Source organism: Nilaparvata lugens, chromosome 5 (assembly GCF_014356525.2).
Source record: "Nilaparvata lugens isolate BPH chromosome 5, ASM1435652v1, whole genome shotgun sequence".
Taxonomy (NCBI): Eukaryota; Metazoa; Arthropoda; class Insecta; order Hemiptera; family Delphacidae; genus Nilaparvata; species Nilaparvata lugens.
Window position 1 is genome coordinate 28208676 of NC_052508.1, and position 20292 is coordinate 28228967.

Sequence of the window (20292 nt, forward strand, 5' to 3'; positions counted from 1 at the left end):
AATGACTCTTTCTCATAATTTCATCGTCTATTATAATTAGATCAATTCAGACCAGCACAATGTTCATACTATAATGTACTTTATGTCCATAATATATTTAATTGATTGTTGCCAAATTTTCAAGTCAATAATTATTTGAAATTTAGAGTACTATTCAACGTGTTAAGTGTTAAAAAAATTTAATACCATTAGCCTGCCCCTTTGAGAGGCAGAAGAATCATTAGACCCATCTTATTTTCTTAGTTAACAGAGGAACGTTGATTTTCAAGTGTTCGATTACTCCTTTTCTTCTAGACATTTTCGTATATCGGACTTGGATTAATCGGCATTAATTATTCTGGGGTGCTGAATCCAAATATTAAATTAAAAATATTCAGGTTATCTTTACTTTTAAGGGTTAGACTTTGAGAAAAAGTGTTGAGTTAACGTCACCCGAGCTGTAGGATCCTCATGTGAAAGACATAGTAGAGATGAATAATAATAAATTGATAGGAGCTGATAAATAATTTTTAATTTAAATAGATAACTTGATGGAATAGATGAATGGATAAATTCCAATACAATATTAAAATATTTTTGACCAAGAACTCAGTACCATGACAATTCATCCAATTCAATCATTCCATTTAGGCCTGTTTGCAAAAGCCGGTTAAATTTTAACAGTGATTAATTTCAGGAGAACCAATCAGAGGCATTTTTAGAAGACGGCTTCTCTGATTGGTTCTCATGGAACTAATCACGATTGAAATTTAACCGGCATTTGTGCAACCGGCACTTGGAATAATAAACATCTTATTATCTTTTACTGATAATTAATTTCATTAACTAATCATAAATTGATTGGAATAGATTCGGTAAATTCCACTCATATTTTTAAATTTGTATTATTATAATTATTAGCGTATGGTTTTCAATAGAGGGGAGACTTGAGGGTAGTTGCACCTCGCCGTATATAGACCAAAGTTCCCTAATGGAAAACATTTTAATGAATTCTCCAGTAGCCTATATTTAAACTCACAAAGAGAGCACATCATTGAAAAATAGAATTAAAATTCTTCATTTGATTTCAATTGATTAACGGATTTAGTACCCATCGATTCAAAATTAATGATCAATATTGATTAACAAAAAAGTATGACGAGAGAATCCAAATTAAATAATATTCTAATCGTGATTGAAACACATTTGTATTTTTAAATGCTGTTCTTAGATATCAATGACACTCACGAAAACTGCTGATTTCAAGTGGAAATATTACTAAAATATCTACCAGGTTGCTGGTGCATTTCATTGTTTAAATTCGCTGTGCGGTTCGCTGCACGGCGGAAAGGATGGTTCTCTGCGCTGTTTGAGGTTCGGCATGTATGGACATACCACGTGGTGCGTTGCGCAGACACAGATGCCCGTATCTCATGCAACTGTGTCTACAAGGCGATTGAATCTAGTGCGCGCGCATCTAAGCCTTGCGTTGCACTTCCTGCGACACGGCCGAGAGCAGTCAGCAGTCTAGTCTGAGCTACGCTGCGACACAGGCGTATAATTCAAAATCTTCGCGCTTGGAAACTGCTGTTTTATAGTTTGCATTATGGGAACTCCAAATGTGTCAGATTCAAAACTCCTATCTAAAAAACAAAAATTGACTTTTTCTAATGATCAGGATGAAGAACTCATAGAATTAGTGTCTAGTTATGAGGTATTGTGGAGATTTAAGCATCCCGATTACAAGTGCCTCATGAAAAAGGACCAACTATGGGACAAAATAGGGGGTTTACTGGATAAAACAGGTACATTAATGTTTTAAATTATTCTATTTCTACTGTATCTCTATAAAATAAGTGTGTACCGATCATGAACGAACGCGTCGCAATGTGTTCCCAAGATGATCGCGCTCTTGTCTTATTGTTGACTTCAAACAATATGTCTACCGGTCGAGATAAAAAATTTGCTACAACAATAAACTAACCTCACAAATGTAGAACTTACAATCCAGCTGATCGGGTGACAAAACTAAATAAAACTTAGAGGGAGGAAGCTCATTACTTCCTTCGCAACCTAACGTTAACGAGGAAGGAAGCTCATTCCTTCCTTCCTCCAAGAAATAAAATAATATTCCGATCCGGATTGCCAAGTAACCTAATACGAACATAAGTTTATCAATTACAGAAAATATAAACATTAATTAATAAATAATTTGATTATTAATAATTAATTATCAATTTGATAATAATTTTAAATTTCAACAGAGATCATAACTGATCCAACGAAAACGCTTACCGCGCATGTGCAGCTATTGGCATTCGGATCTGCGCTCTGTTCGCGTTCTGTTCTTGGTCTTATGGGTTATGCTTATGCAACCTGCAATCATTTTGCGATCTGCTCGCGTTAACGTTCGGAGCAGTACGTAAGTCTGCACGCACCTCAATAGAAGCAGGTATCATGTTTCGTGTAGGAACTTCAAAATCTTGAACGACTGTCTGATTTGGGGAATCTTAGCAATGACATAATATTTTTATAATTATTATGAAGGCAGCAGCAAACCTACAGACAACAGACATATATAGACCTCACGAGATTCACTGTCTATTTCAAATTGATTGTGAAAAAATTGAAAATACCACTTATTCCAAATGCGGTCTCGGTGTCTCTTTCAGCTCTGTACAAAATATAATCAAACTTCACCAATCATCATAGAATTGTCTTGAGCAGCTTGTTTCTGTGTGAAAGGTTTTATTACATTTTTGTCTAACCTGAAAGGCTTCATCACCGACATAGAGTAGATTTATATAAAAAAAATGCTATATGCCAATAGGCCATTTCATATTTATATTACTTGCTATATCAAAATTAAAAATTAAATTCTTTGGTATACATTTATGATGGCATTATTTTCAGGAGAGGAATGCAAGAACAGATGGAGGAACATCAGGGACAACTATAGACGTCACAAAAGAGACGAAGAAGATACAGGCAAGCCGAACAAGAAGAAGAGAGCTACCTATTGGGACCATTTGACTTTTCTAGAAGACGCCGATGAAGAATGGAAGTAAGTGTGACTGTCTAATTCACAAAATTAATTAATCTGCAACATTTTGACTTGAATTTTCTAATATTTCAGTTTATACACGAAGTTATAATTTAGAATAAAAGAATAAAGTTATGACGCTCTGTCTGTCTCATTTTTGACAATGTTATATTACCGTCTATATTGAATGTGAATATTCAACTTTTAATTCTCTAAAGAGACAAAACTTAGCAAGCTTTTAATTAATACTTGACCTATTTTATAATATAATTGAAACAAGGAACATTTTTGTATATTAATGTAAATTATTTCAATTGTAAATAGCAAACACTTTTGCAAACAAGTAGTTGTTTTACTGATTTTTTAACTTGAGTTCCGGCAAACTCGACACTCTTCAAGTCCGAATTGTTTAAAGTTTACTCAACTATATTTCAATTGAACAAAATTCATATCATTATTTAGATTCCAAATATTGCCAAAAGTCCAGTTCGTTACTAATAGATTTGCATTGTTTTAGAGGGTCTACGATCAGCAACGATACAACTCTGATAGGATACGTTTCCCTCTTCAGTGAAGAGGATAATGCTACTGAAAATCCTCAACCTGAAGCCATTGTGACTTTACCCCCATCTGAGCCAAATGATTTTTATATGGAAACTGAAGACACCCCATCCAAGTCTAATGATTTTTATATTGAAAATGAAGACACTCCATCCAAGTCTAATGATTTTTATATTGAAGTTGGTAAGAGGACTTCAGATAAGTCTATTGAGCAGTTGCAGAAAAAAGTGAAAGAGAATGACGCCATGACTGAATTATTGGATTGTGGAGGGGAGGAGCGAATCCATTTTTTGAAATGCTTACAACAGATTCTTGAGCAACATTCTAAGGAAGAAAATGACATTGACATTTTTTTGAAATCAGTAGGTTCAACATTAAAAACATTTTCTCCTGCAGAGAAAGCCGAGGCAAAGAAAAAGATTTTTAATATTGTCAGTGATATGGAAATCCGCCATCACTCACTGGCGTCGACTCCGTAAGATCAAATTCATAGATTCCGATTATGATAATATTGGTTTTCAGGAATTACAAATTTGACAGACTTTGAGTATTGTAACTATAACAGTTACTGTTATCAACTATGTTTATTCACAAATTTTGACGTAAAAAATAAGTTACTTGTTAAGATAAGTTACATGGGAAAAGTGATAACTTTCTCTAATGTTCAAAGTATTTATATATTGTTTTGTACCTATGAAACAATTTCACAAATATAAAACTTGTAGTTCAGCCTTCATTTATTCCTTCATTTATCAACATCATGAGCTGGGAGGGGTTCAGGTTCCTCCAGATTTCAATTCTTCTACCCTATAAGGTAGATGAACCTAAAATATGAAAGAAACCTAAAAGGTTATGTTTAAAATATAAAGGGTTGGCTAGAGAGGTTATGTTAGTATTATAATATAATATTATTTCCTTTTAAATGATAATATTGGTATTATTCAAAATGTTTTGGTAATTTTAGAATTTAGATAATCAAAACGAAAACGTTGACCGAACAGCTTATTATAGATGGTCTAAAATGAATGTCACCCCTTGCACTACAGCTGTCCCTCGATAATCCGACGTACTCGGTAGTCTGACGCGTTGCCGGCAGCAACATGCATCTCCCTCCCTCCGCTCCGTATCTACATTATTGTACATTTAACTTAAATTTCTTTTGAAAACTTACATGTACTGTAATTTTGTATCCTGGTATTAATAAATTACATGTACCTTTACTGTTTCTTCCTTTTTTTCATTGTGTTCAACTTCAAACACATTAAGAATAAAACCTATTTGATAATATGACATTTTTGGTAATCCGACACTCTCTCGGTCCCTCAACTGTCGGATTATCGACAGACAGCTGTAGTCTAACAGACCTTGACCTAGGACCTAAGATTACTGGATAGGAATGTGATCCATCCTATTCGTCGATGAAAGCCAATTAGAGCTCAATATACCCTGACCGCCAAAACACCATGCACAATTATTTGAAATAAGAGATTCTTTCAACAGCTTTAAAAAAAACTGTCAACCAATAGGATTTCAGACATATTTCAGCCATCTTAATCTTATGTCAAAGTGGTATGGGTGAAGGTGTGGGGGGAAAAAGTGGGTCAATAAGAATACGAATAGAGATCAATCACATTGTATCTCATGTGCAAGCATATGACCGGAAGGTGTGGGTGAGGGTGAGTAATTAGGTCTTGAAAAGCTGCTTTTGAAAATCAAACATGTTTGATGTGTATTGCTGGATGTTTGCCTGATTGGTCCGTGTCACCCACAGACACTGCACTGACTGTCCATGGTCGTCACACTCATTATTACACTCTTTGTCCCTAGTCTGCTGGAGTTTTGGGGTCATACGATTCACACCTTTTCCCCACACCTCTCCGATTTTTGAAAAAGGTTGTGTATGACTTGAAAAGCCTCAAAATGTTTTTAGCTGCACATCTTGTGCCATATAGATGATTCCCCGCATATACCTGCCTACCTGATAACAAAAAGAAAGAAGACATAACCTTAAAACATATATAACACAATGGTAGATAATTATTGTAAAATTGAGAAATAGAAAACGAGTGTTCAGCTCTCCTAAAACGTTTCATCACACGAGTTATAGATTTTTGTATGGTCACTAACGGCATTAGTTTTGCATGTGGAGCCCCAACAACTTATACACAAATGTACTCTTATACAACTAGTATCGCATATGACTATACTTTGTTCAAATTAACTTCCGACTTGGGATGGACATGCGCAGCAGAGAACGCATACAGCGGCAGGGATACAACGGCGGCTATGTTTCCGTTGTTTATCGGCGAGCGTTCTCTAATTTCCAGTGAGTAATCAAGCGCTCATGTTAAACTTAGGAAGTTTCCTCTCTGCAATCACAGTCTCGACTGACTCTATTCGACAAATTGACAACTACGCTTCCACCTTATGACTCAATCCATCACTGCAATTGGCTGATCTCCCTCCATTTCTCTGCACCGCAAATTCCTCCAAGTCTGAAGGAGATATTCACGAAGTATAGATACGAACCTTTCCGCAACGCAGCCAGGAGAACACTGCCTGCGCCTGCGACAAAAATCGAAAAATGTCGCAGTGTAACTACGACATCTACAGGTGGAAACATCCACGTTATCTCAGTGGAAATATAGGACAACAGCGTTACTGAAAATGTAGTATTAGAATGATGGACAGGATATTACAGGAAATAGCATTGAAATGCTACATTTTCCTGAATATCCTGAGATTGAAGTGTTGAATACGAATAGCAGAGCGGGGATTTAGTGATGCAAAAGTTGGAAAATTGTATTACAACTTTATATACAATTCAATAAGATTTGTCCTTTTATATTCATCTTCTCGTTCCATTGTAGCCGATAATCTCAGTTTGTGGCGCATATTCCTCTCCACATACTTTTACTCCTACACACTCACTCCACCGTCTCCGTCTGGCAGACTACATTTCCATCATTTTTACCTTTTTTAGAACTTTCCCGCCAAGCAGCAACCCCCAAGTTGGCATTTGCCAACCAGTCAAGTCGACTATATCCTGTATCCTCCTCGCTCAATGGGACTCCAACACATGCCTGATCAGATCACACGGTTTCTTCCCACCACTGCTCTCCATTTTTCCAGTTCGCTGGTTGGCAATGTTATTCCACTTGGGGAATACTGCCGAAGCAGACAAGAATTCACAGAATTTAATCCTTCACTCCTTTACTTATAAGCTTTACTTCATCTTCGTAATTATTAAAATGATCCTAGATCCTTTTCACTATAGTGAGGTCCACATTATAATGGCAGTGTTTGATTTGTAATGGTATTGCTATCCTTGTCTATCATTCAACAAAGCGGATAGCGCTATCTCTTTCTCGATTTGCTCTGTTGCCAGATCATCTTTTATCAATGTAGCATGCACTGATCAAGACACCATAGTCAGATTCTCTACAAAATGTCAGCATTGGTTCAATGTGGAACATTGATTTCATAATTGATGATTGCTGCCAGTTTGACTTGCATCTCACTATAGCTATTCCAATGAAGCCCCCCCCCCCCCCAACACAAAATACCTATGATAGTCAAAGAGACCACCGACCTTTGTTCCTTGGATGAATTATAGGTAACTAGATCACTTCTAATGGTCTATTATAGATTCTGCTTCTGCATTCCAGCATGCAAGCATTCACAGAGATAATGCCGCACAAACAGGCGGCAATTTCGATTCACAACACTTTGCCACATTCTCATTGTCCATTGGGCTCTTCCTCTCAACTATAATCGATGCTAATAAATCACTAATGTCCAAATTGATTTTATACAGCCAAATGTTTCAATTAATTAAGAATGGGTAACTCAAACTAGACCATTACTTACATAAGAACTGCCAAAGAGCTGGAGAGAAGAGTTATTTTAAAATAATTATGACGTTGCAGATCCCTATTGACGTATAGAAATATTCTGTGAGCTCTTCATTAGCATATAAATTCTCTAACGCTTTACAATTTTTGATATTTTATTTCACAAATAGAAATTAGAGAATTGATGATGGCTGTATTGAATCAATATTAGTATTAATAAAAAAGTAATATTTATTATGTATCTGCCAGTACGTATTACATCAAGGAACAGAGAAAACATAATTCCGCTGGAATTTTCAACAAAATTCGCTATTGAATAAATTACCAGGTTATGAGATGGGCTTACAACTACTCTCACCTGATTTATGAGCAAGTAAAGCCATTACAAGCGATTAGTTACACCTTCTGTCAACCGCCGGTGTGTAACGACCATTTATCACGTCCTGTCGAATCAATTATTCATTATGCCATTGCCTACAGTAGTAGAGTATAGAGGATGAGGGAGAAGACCTCGGACAGTGATAGCGGTTTTATCTACAAAGCACTGGCCGATATGGAACATGAGTATAACATGTAATAATCCTTTAAAAGCAGTGTTCCAAGAGATGAATACTGTATACACATACTGAAGTTGTATACCCATGCATTGGGTATTGCATTCTGGGAGAAGAGGAGAAATCATCATTCACCGTTGAATATTGGTTACTTGTACAGGAACACTACACTATTGAGAGATCAATAAATAGATACCAAAGAATCGTAAAGGACATGTTGGTATACAAACTATAATTATTGGAAATAAGTTGGGCATCACTTTAGCGGTATTATATGGGAAGTACTATATCAAAAATATGTATGTATAACTGAAGAAAATAAATTATTCCTACTTGAAATCATAATCACAGTCGAATGAAGTAATCTTCAAGTTATAAATGAATTTAAACAGATGAATTATAATCCATATTGAAAAAAATGAAAAAAATCTTTATTAGGCGGAGTTGGGACTTCTAAGTCCTCTCTATCAATCAAACATGAAAAATATTCTCCTCAACATCTTCTGTCGATTGCAATAATTTTTATTGCTTTGGTAACTTCCACGTTACCTTGTTGATTGGAATGAACAAATTAAGATACTTTCAAGCATTCAATTATATTGATTATGGAAATGAACAATAAATGATCTTGAATAATTTCAATTGTTATGAATAATTTGTAACTGAATGAAACTCCTTACCAATCCCATGAACCAACTAATTTAAAAGTTATACAAGGTGTCCCACGAATGGTCGAAGACCATACATTCTACGTGAAACTTGCAACAAAAAATGTTGTCAAGAAAAACATACATAGATTCGTCAATATTTTTGAAAAACTTCAATAACTATAAAACTATTATTCAATTCTGATTCTAAGGATATGGTTGGAAGGAGGAGGAAATTTCCAATGAGATTCATAAATTTGTCCCTTTGCTTGACGTTTTTGAACGTTTGATGAGCGTTCAAACTGTTTGAAACTTTGCTTTAAACTCGACGAATGTACTTTTTTCAATTTTGATCGCTCATAAAAAGTTCAAACACGTCAAAAAAATAAGAAAATTATATGAATCTCATTGGAAATGTATTTATTTATTCATTTATTGTATAAAATACTATAATCATAATACAATTATTACATTGGAGGAAAAACTAGGCTGAGCCTGTACTATTTCTTTCCAAAAATTTTGATAAAATGTTATCTAATTTAAGGTGACATATTATTTGACAGAGAAGTGATAATAAAAGAAGCTTAGTTTTTAGGTGAAGGTATCACAACAACAGCACGGCCTATGCCCTATGCGATGGATGGGCTGTTTATAAAAAAGATTTGATACAATGCCAAATGGGTTTCGTAAGAGACTAATGAGATTGGATCTCTGAAAATGAGAGTTGGTCGAGTGGTCAAGAATGTGGTTAGAATGCTAGGCGTCAAGTCTGGCCACATAGGCCTAATAAGTAGCTCGATAATAGAGTTGTGCAGCTAATTGGCTGAAATATATATTCAAGCAATTTGATAGGCAACTTGTCAGGTTGCACGCAAATGATATTCATATCACAGTATTCATATCAAATTCAACAAATATTAATATTGTAATTGAACTGTTGAAGGATCTAGTCATGTGTCCATGACATGTAATAACTAAGACTAAGACATGACATGTATAACTAAGTAATGTAGATTACAGCAAACATTAAGCATGTGAGAATTTACAAACTATTATTAACAATAGAGGTTATACGATGATAAACCCATAACCAACCTCACCATTATGTAATCAATGCGAATAAATAAGATGGAAATCAAACATCTTAGGGGGCCGGTTTCCGAGCATAAGATGAAAATCAGTAGATGAAAATCAAACATCTTAGGGCCGATTTCTGAGCTCGGGATTCAGCCAAGTTCTAGAATTGAACAGCTGGAGTCAGAAAATTGGCTTTCCAAAACGGGGCGTAGTCACAGTTTTTATGACAATCTTTATTTTTTCATTTCTATAATTATTGGAAACGTTCTTCCTTGACAAAATTAAACATTCATAAATATTTCAAAATAGCTGTAGCTTTACACTATTTCCTCTTTATTTTATTTTGTGTTCAATTTTCGATTTTTTCGAAATTTAATTTGAAAGTGACTATGACTATCACTATGACTACGCCCCGTTCCGGAAAGCCAATTTTCTGACTACAGCTGTTTAAAGTCTAGAACTTAGCTAAATCCCGAGCTCGGAAACCGGCCCTAAATCAACTTATTGGAGTTTCATTTTAGGAAACTGATAACTCAATTCAGCATAGAGTAATCTGTATTATCGTGTACTGAGCGATTCTTTCGCAACGAATTCTTGTCTAATTTAAGCTCGAAGATAAGTAAACAGAAACTATAATGAGATTTTATAGAATAATTGCTGCTCCAGTCCTCCTCTACGGAAGTGAGTCGTGGGTTACAACTAAACCCCTAGAGAGTAGAGTGCAGGCGGCGGAGATACGATTCCTCCGGAGAACCAAGGGCTGCGATAGAAGGGACCACATCAGAAACAATGATATCCGAGCAGAACTAGGAATTTACAGCTTGTTGGGGAAAATCACACAATACCGGAAGCAGTGGAAAGACCATGTAGAAAGAATGCCGACAGAAAGGCTTCCACTACAGATATTGAATTATAAACCGGCAAGGAAAAGAGCTATTGGTAGGCCACGGAAGAGATGGCAATAAATACACTACTTGTATATATTATAGCGTAATTTTGTAATTGAAATATAGATATTAATAAGCTGTTTGTAAGTCGGAACAGGCATTAACCTAATCCTTGTACGTAAGATGATGATGAGATAAGTAAACATAAAATATTCAAAGAATTATCATAAATCTGGATTTTTTTGCAGAAATTATGATCACTTGTAAGCTTTTTAATATTTAGTTGCTCTCTCTACACTCAACTCTGTAATTACAAAAATAAAAAGATTAATGTTCAACATTACATCTCATCATTACACTGAAAGTATAGTGTTTTTTATGTATTAATAATATAATCAACAACAAACAAATTGAACATTTCTGATAGAATTCACTTACGTAATTTTAGCAGAGGTAATTAAATGGATCTTTGGAACATTGGGAAGCAATGCCTACCTGCAAAAAACACAATTGATACAATTGAAAATGTGATAAAAATTCTACGGAATATCGGAATAAAACATTGATCAGGGAAATAATGGAAAATATAGTGGATTTCAAAATTGAAGCGATAGTCATAGTCATAGTTACATTTTTCAATGGTTTAAAATGATAATACATAGATAAGGCTGTTTCAAGAGCAATTTTTGAAAATTCAATAACTATGAATAATGGTCACACTCATACTATTTGTTGGAACATTGTTGATCAATACTGGTTAGCTATCGAGAGCATTTATTCTAATTCACTAACAAAATGTATTAATCATTGAAAATTGAAAAAATCATTTGAAAGTATGAACGTTTTACAGAAAATGCTCACTAACATAATACAGTATAATATGCGAGTAGTCAGACTCAATCTGTCAGCAACAACTACTTGACCATTATTCAAGTACTTGAGTGTGGAACACTTGATTCAATATAATGCCGTCTATCGCATGTCCATGAAAGTGCCCTCCTTCACAATAATTGTATACAATAGTTATTTAGCAAAAACAAGGCGAAGGAATTTAGAGCATCACAGATAAGTGGAGGCAGCTACTGTACTTCACAGTTCACAGGCGGCACACATCGCCTCACTGCTTATCCACAACTCAATTCCAACAATTACTATTGATAAGTTAACACCATGAAACTAATGAATAACTCTGCAGTTCAGCTGATAGTATGAATTCGAATAAAATGACTTCAGTAGCGCATTTAATATTATCCATATTATTCAATAAACCTTAGACCGACATTTAACCTTAGATCAAGTTTTGATCAAATATTAAACATTGATTTTGAAAATATAGATATCGTAAATAAGTCATTGACTTATTTTTTTATTCAATTTAATTACACGAATACGTAGAGGAAGAAAAAACCGGCAATCGAATGCCAAATCTATGAGGAAATTTAGTTTGTCGTTTCAGCTAATACGACTTCTAACGAGCCATTTCTATTACCAATACTAGGACTGAAACAAAAATACATCATTTGGAAATAATCAAAAGTGGTGGAATAATCATATGATATCCCATTCAAAATATTGAAAGATAGATTGGAAAAATGAAATAATATCGTACACTCATGTCCCCAACGGGACAGTAAAATTAATTATTCTTGCCTTGTAAGTGAATGACTCACAATCCTAAAAATCAATAAGTTGTGTATCATTGACGAGGAACAAAATGGGATACAAAAACTCAAAGTTAAATGCGTTACATCTCACAACCAAAGTGAGACTTGAACCAAATAAACTGAATAACAATAATTGAATGAAAAAATGATGAATGGGACTGAATCCAGTTGCTTTGACAAATAGCCCTTGCAACAAAGCTTGTCGGCAGGTTTACAAGCAACAATTTACCTAAACAACTCACTAAACTGAAAAAACTGTCAAATGATGACTGAAACCGTTTCAAGAGAATTAGAACATTCGGATAACGGACAGTGTTCGACAGCAGCTTTAGAAATCATCCAGGTGTTTGACTTATGCCAGTCATTTGGGTTCAGTATTGTAACAACCGCTGCAACATCTTCGAAATAGATCAACCGTTCTATGCGGTCTTTGAACTCTTCTTTTCTCAAGAGAGAACAAAGAATAGATGAAAATAAATGTGGACAAATTAATCCAATGAAGAGGCGAGGTTGGTGATTGATATTATGACAATTTAATAGGAAACAATGCTCTCTCATTCAGTCTAGTGCGATAAACAATAATAATGATGATGATACTAGTTTCACCTTCAATCTTCATATTAAAATTTGAATCATGACTATCGAAAATCAGGTAAAGTTTGTAGTAGATTCAAAATTTTCAAATAACAAGGGAGTGGGTACTTGGTGCAGGTCACAAACCGAAGCGATTCGTTCAATTTCCGGTGTACAGAAAGTGATTAGAGAACCGGTCCTCGCCCACCAACCAATTGCAATGCAGTTGTCGCGGTGCTGACCTCTCTAGCTTCTAGCGCATGCTGCTAGTCCAGACTGCATCCTGTGGGCGTCACTTCTTGCTTCATCCTTCGCCTTCAAATAAGAAAGCGCTATTTATAGCTCCATACTATCTCCGACCCACCTCACTTAGCATTCAATTATTTGGTTGAATCGATAACTTTCAAATACAAACTTAAGATCGAATTCAAAGTACAGTAGAACTCCAACTATCCGAATTAATTTGGAACGGACCCCATTCGATTAGTCAAACATTCGGATGATTGGAGTTTTCAAAAAAAAAAACTGAATAATAGGCTAGTATTATTTACTTTAATTATAATCGGTTAAATACTTCACTGTAAAAATGAATCCTTGCTAAAAGAGTGTTAGGTAGCCTACTGCTGTATCAAGGCTGTTCGGTACACATTTTTGTATTAGGCAAATTGGATAATCTTTTCCAATATTATTTTTAAGGTCATAGACCACTTAAAAATTTCAGTTGTCACTTTTTCTCACTCTTATAATGATCTTAACATAAGAAATGTATCGCTTACTTTATTCTAAGTGATTCAGATAGTTCAAGTTCTACTGTGCTTGTGGAGATTGATAAGAAGCATTTCTTCAAAGACTATATTTTCCCATTAAAACAGAATGTTCAAGAATTTGGATTAACTTACCTTTCTTGTAATTTGGATAAAATGGCAACTAATCGAAATTCAAGTGAAAACTATGATATGTCTTCTACCAACTAAGTTGGTATACCAATTCAAAGTTCAATCAAACCATTCAAATTTTAAAGATGTTCAAATCAATATTGATGAAATCACTCTAGACACTAAGCCAAATTGTATATGGAAATAATCATAACACACATTTTTGTGTTGCTATCGTTGAAAAATTGAAGAGATGCTAGCTAACAAGAAGAACTTGATTTAATGTACTGTGGTAACAAACAAGGCCCTGTTTAAACCCTGAAGATTAGAAAAGATCTGAATGATGATGGAGAACTTCAAAGTTTCAGTTCGAATAATGCATTGATTGATATTCAAGTCCAAAGTGTTATTATTGAAAGAGGATAAGAGAGGGTATATGACATGCATGCATGGAAGGCTCTCAGCCGGGGACTATCTGGAAGAACCGTGGGACGAATCTTATCGAATACAATAAAGAATGAGTATCTCTTGCTGTCTCTCTCTGAGAAGGATTTGTGTGCGCCTATAGTCTGTCATAACAATGGCCAGTTCTCCGCGGGAGGGGTGGTCAGTAAATCATTTCCTGTAATAGCCTGTGGGTGGCTGCATTTCTAGGATGTACCGTATTTTCAACAGCTCAACACAACTTTCAAATACTTCAAGAGGAATAGTGAGAGGAATCAGACACTTCACACTTTAATAGCCACAATATTGTTAAAAAATAAAGAGCTTTCAATACAAATTGCTTGTTCAAATTTCAAGAAACAACAGAAAAGGAGATCATTCACTGAATAAATATGCACCACTTTTGAATAAATTAGTTACATGCCATTATTATCGTCTGGTATGTGAGGATCTCAGTAAGGTGTTTTACAATCTACATGACTCCTAAAATTTTTCCAAAAAAAATACATCTAAAACTGAGAAATTGTGTTTGCCATGCAACAGATTCCCCCAAGTACAGTAATCATTTATAATATCGGAAGAACTGATTTTGCCTATTTAAGGAGCCAAAGACAACAATGAATTTCATTAGTTTTCCAAAACTACATTATAACAGCTTCATATAACAGGACCATGAAGCTATAATACTAATAAATCCATCTAATAGATATCTAAGTTTCAATCTATTTCGAAGTGTAAAAAATAGTTCAAAAACGGATTCGATGTTATATTATCATTCAATAGCTTTGGGGTGATAATATATAAAAACTGGTTAAAAAACGAATGATTAATCCACGAAATAGGATATCATAAGTTGAAAAATTTTTTAAAACCACAATAATTGGACTGCAATTCAAAAGGAGAAAACTGAACAAAATTCAAGGCGTAGCGAGGGGAGAGAACAGAAAAATTTGAAGCTAGTGAGAATATGAAGGTATAAGTAACAAAGGAGCAGCAATGAACTAAGGCAGGAATAAAGAGGAAATTAAATCACCCGCATGCATTGGACAAGCTATCAATTAGGCTGATATCAAGGATAATATTACAGCTCACAGACTTGAAAACATTCCAAGGCTCTTCAACAGTCCAAAATGAGCTCATCTCTAGTAGAAATCATCTCTTCAGATTCAACATGACTTGTATAAATTACCAAACCTGGTGATTAGCTTTGTGAGTTTTCATCACTCATGAGTACAATAAGCACCATTTCTGAGAACTCCTGACAAGTTTAACAGGAGTTGATTTCAGTTGAAAAGCCAGTGGAAATATTTTTTGCTTTGGAGCCAATCTCTATATATAAAAATCTGGTGTGGTGCACTCACACAACTTTCCTTGCCGTTATGAAAATTGATCAACTGACGCTAGTGTTCCCGCGCATCTCAAGTCTACTTTTCTAAGATCTGAGCCAGCTGGTGACAGGACAATAGCGCTGCAGACACATGAAGTCTGCTATCTCTTCATAGTGAATGATTTAATAGAATCAACAGTTGTAATTTAATAGTTGCCAACAGTTTGCAATATTGAAAAATCTTATTTTCTCGAATTTCGAGCTTATTTTCAATTTTAGGTGAAAATGCTACTGAACATCAATTGTAGAGATTTTTATGCTCAATCTTTTCCACTTGAAATTTATTGTTTAAATTGTATCTGAAGCCTGATAATTGAAAATCTAAAATCAAACTTTGCATAGATGGTGTAGTGCTCCTGAAATTTTTACAAATATGAGACTTGTGGCAGTTGATAGAGCTCATCAATGACTTTTCTAGGTATGAACTTGATCAAAATCGTTGGAGCCGTTTTCGAGAAAATCGCGAATAACCCTGTTTTTGACAACATTTTCGCCATTTCAGCCGCCATCTTGAAATGCATTTGATCGAAAATGTACGTGTCGGATCCTTAGAGTGTAAGGACCTTAAGTTCAAAATTTCAAGTCTTTCCGTTAATTGGGAGATGAGATATCGTGTACACAGACGCACATACACTCATACACACACACACACACACACACACACACACACACCAATACCCAAAAACCACTTTTTTGGACTCAGGGGACCTTGAAACGTATAGAAATATAGAAATTGGAGTACCTTAATTTTTTTCGGAAAGCAATACTTTCCTTACCTATGGTAATAGGGCAAGGAAAGTAAAAATCTAGTGTGGCGCACTCACACAACTTTCTCAAATGAAAATTGATCACCTGACGGCCTGAAGCTAGTGTTACCGAGCATTTCAAGTCTACTATTCAAAGATCTGAGCCAGCTAGTGACAGGACAATAACGCTGGAGACACACGATGTCTGCTATCTCTTCATAGTGAATCATTTAATAGAATCAACAGTTGCCAACAGTTTGTAATTGGATAATCACATTTTCTCGAATTTCGAGCTTATTTTTAATTTTAGGTGAAAATCTTACTAAACATTAATTGTAGAGATTCTCATGCTCAATCTTTTCCACTAGAAATTATTTGTTTAAATTGTATCTGAAGCCTGATAATTGAGAATCTAAAAATCATACTTTGCATAGATGGGGCGGAGCTCCTGAAATTTTTACAGATATGGGACTTGTGGCAGTTGATGGACATTATCGATGACTATTTTAGGTATAACTTTAATCATGATCGTTGGAGCCGTTTTTGAGAAAATCGCGAAAAACCCTGTTTTTGACAACATTTTCGCCATTTTAGCCGCCATCTTGAATCGCATTTGATCGAAATTGTTCGTGTCGGATCCTTCTATTGTAAGGACCTTACGTTCCAAATTTCAAGTCATTCCGTTAATTGGGAGATGAGATATCGTGTACACCGACGCACATACACTCTAACACACACACACACACACACACACACACACACACAGACCAATACCCAAAAACCACTTTTTTGGACTCAGGGGACCTTGAAACTTATAGAAATTGGGTACCTTAATTTTTTTCGGAAAGTAATACTTTCCTTACCTATGGTAATAGGGCAAGGAAAGTAAAAATGAATGTCTGTATGTGTGTTTAATATTGCATGAATTATACAGTTTTGATGTATTAATAGTAGTTGAAAGTTTATAAAGTGATAGAATTGGAATTGATATTATTGAAAGTTGCTGTTACTCAAGGTTGGTATGGAAACAGCTACATATAATATTTAAATTGAATTTAATTGTATCTAAATAAGCTAGCGAGCTTTATTTTTTTCTCCTCTTTCAAAAAAAAATAGCTTCAATGATCTATATTTATATAAATATATATTTTTTTTAATTCAAGACTTTACTGATAGATATCTCACCAATTGGTGAGAAGAATATGTTTTTGGAATAATAAATGCTGCATGACTGATCACATAGGAAGTCTGTATTGAGATGTAAGCTAAATGAAAATATTGATTGTTCAAATCAAATTCATGATTCACCAAATAAATTCAAGTATGACATTAGATACATTGACTTTTTGGCGGTACGAAGTTCGCCGGGCAAGTTAGTAATTGAATAAAAGTGTTGGGAATGATAATAGTACTGTACAGTGAAACATTTTCCAGACGGCGAAAGTGGCGAAAATGTTGTCAGAAACATGTATTTTTCTAATTAAAATCTCACAACAAAAGTTGCAAAAGCAAATAACAAGATAGTGAATAATGCAGCAAATGGTAGTGAAAATACAAAAGGCAGATGAAGAAAGGAGTAGGCAAAATAAAATAACGAGCAGGAGAGGAACACAAAGAACGAGGAAGGAAAGCAGCTTCCTTCTGAATTCATTATAACTTTCATCAGAAAGATTCGCTGCATGTTTCTGGAACAAATTTTTTACGACAGACTGGAGATATTCTGTTTCTAGCACACGTGCATATTATTACAAATTTCCTGGAAGGCAAGGAATAAAATTTTGTACGACAGGAAGATACGGTCGTCAAATACGTTTAGAGCTCAAGAGCACAAGATTGGACAAGTAATCGAAAAGTCATCCCACAAGGTTTCACAATAAAATATTGTATGCCACAGATGATGGGAAACATCTCCTAACTTACTTTTCTTCAACGATCTACCAATATCCTGTCCTCTGACGTGCTACTAAGACAATCTGAAAGCTGAATCTCAATCTGAAATTAGTTGGAATCAATAATAAATCATCACTCAAAAAGATTTATAGTCAATTTACACAGCTGATTCATTCAATACACCAGTCTTAGGATATCAAAATTTTATATCAATATAAAAAGAAGCGTGTACATGAGATACACCATCATATCCAGTTTCCTCACTTCACACAAGAGGTGGTGGCATTGGGAGGTATGTACAACAATGCAGGAGAGTTCACCAAGAGGGAAACGGAGAATAGAATACCATTGGAAGGGCACAACCCTCCTGAGTGTCTGCGTTTTCGTGCACAGGCCAAGAAATTCAATCCGCCGTAGTTTTCAAGAGAGAAAGCAAGCAATTTGGAGAGCAATTCAAGAGCTGCTTCATGGGAAACACAAAATTGAAGAATGATTTTTGAACGCCACTCTCGCAAAGATTCAACAACCGTGCGTCGCTATAATCACTGGAAAATCATATCATACGAATAATTGGTTTTCTACTCGACAAATGAAATAGACAACAAATAACTCTAGACTCTCCTAGACGATAGACAAGTTAATCTGAGAAAAATATTAGAGATTGTCAATATTAGAAATTGTCAATCAAATCTGTCTGAAATAATGACATAATCAAACAACTTTTCAGTTTTACACGCTATACAAATGTGAAAAGGGACAGAGCATTCACAATGAAACAGTGAAATCATATCAATAACATGTCAGAGCTATCAGTGACCATGTCGGACGCCTAATCGTCATTTCCTGTGTAAATACTACAGTTGGGCCCATTAAATGAGTCAAGTCATTAGTTGGATAGAGATGAATGCCTTGTTAAAAATAGAAATGAGCCAATTATATATTCTAAACAAGGAACAATATAATGTACAGTATATATCGTACTTAAAATTGTTAATAATTCAGAAAATAAGTACTACAGGATATTACATAATAAAATTAATTTGATCTAATGTCAACAATTCAACTACTGTACTGAATGTAATATAATTTATCTACTGTGTAAGTTTTTGTACAATTATAATAAATTAATAGGCTTATACTATCAGTCAGCACTTCAATATTTCAGTATATAATCTGGTCATCTGCTCATTACATTATATATCTTAATGAGACAGAAAGAATGCCATAAAAATAATGATTAGGAATCTGAATGTTTAAAATCTATTCGCTAAATAATAGGCCTATACACATCATTAAACCACTTCAATTTTGTCAAGTATTAATGAGAAATATTTCAGATTTCTCATAATCTGGACTTTTTCCAAACAAAATCTGCTCAGGAGACACCATTATGTCAATAACAGCAATGAAAGCAATGAACTCTATCAGTCTTCTATTTCCCTTGTGCGATAAGATACGGAAAATAGAGGTCCACAAACATAAAAATAGACTATTCGATTGATAAGTCGACTCCCAATACATGATTCTCAAGAGCGTTGTTTACACTTGGGAGAAAACTTCAAATGGGAATATTCGAAATAGCTATCCAATGGTAAACAGATGGAAGTGAAAAGTGGATTCCAATGTGATAAGGCAATTCTCAACCAGTGACAGACCATGGCTTCGCTTATCTGCCTTCTACATAAATATGCGGCTGTATGAAAATGATCAATATGTTAGAAAAACGTTGGAGAACTCTGAAGCAGACGCAGAGAGCTTCACCCTGATAAGAGATGATGAGGTGAGAAAAAACAATCTAGCCTACTACCATCCATCCACAGAATCAAAAACAAAAATAACAGAATTACAAATCTACCACCATCCATCCATGGAATAAAAAAAAAACAGAATTACAAATCCTAAAATTAATTAATTACAAAAACAATCTACCACCATCCATTCATAGAATCAAAAACAAAAATAACACTAATGCACACAGAGTGCACTAAACCGTGACCAAATCAAAACAGTAATCAAAATCTAGACGAAGAACAATAGCTTCTTTCAAAATAACTCGAGACCTTTCAAATTTTGAAATAGTTGTACCGATGTAACAGAATCATAAAATATTT

The 20292-nt window shown here is 34.7% G+C and overlaps 2 protein-coding genes across 8 annotated transcripts in view; one reads left to right on the forward strand and one right to left on the reverse strand.

Moving 5' to 3' along the window:
- Window positions 1-20292, reverse strand: part of LOC111043752 (fibrous sheath CABYR-binding protein) — a 157246-nt gene that overhangs the window by 113652 nt on the left and 23302 nt on the right. For 2 of the 7 annotated variants that reach the window (XM_039428083.1, XM_039428081.1), the window contains exon 3: window positions 11041-11093. The exons of 4 other annotated variants lie outside the window; for them this stretch is intronic. The gene's annotated coding sequence lies outside the window, so the exon portion shown is untranslated. Of the gene's footprint in view, window positions 1-1843; window positions 1950-11040; window positions 11094-20292 lie in introns of those variants that run through there. One more of the 7 variants, XM_039428084.1, reaches the window with a different exon arrangement.
- Window positions 1497-4317, forward strand: LOC111043760. The gene is made up of 3 exons (XM_022328804.2): window positions 1497-1784; window positions 2893-3043; window positions 3540-4317. Exons 1-3 carry the CDS (start codon window positions 1586-1588, stop codon window positions 4060-4062), a joined length of 873 nt encoding a protein of 290 aa, XP_022184496.1. The 5' UTR covers window positions 1497-1585; the 3' UTR covers window positions 4063-4317.

Excerpts from the sequence above, each read along its gene's own strand:
- LOC111043760 (XM_022328804.2), top strand. The coding sequence starts at position 1,586 with ATGGGAACTCCAAATGTGTCAGATTCAAAACTCCTATCTAAAAAACAA. Across the intron at positions 1,785-2,892 it reads GGGTTTACTGGATAAAACAG|GAGAGGAATGCAAGAACAGA; the intron begins GTACATTAATGT and ends CATTATTTTCAG. Across the intron at positions 3,044-3,539 it reads GACGCCGATGAAGAATGGAA|AGGGTCTACGATCAGCAACG; the intron begins GTAAGTGTGACT and ends GCATTGTTTTAG.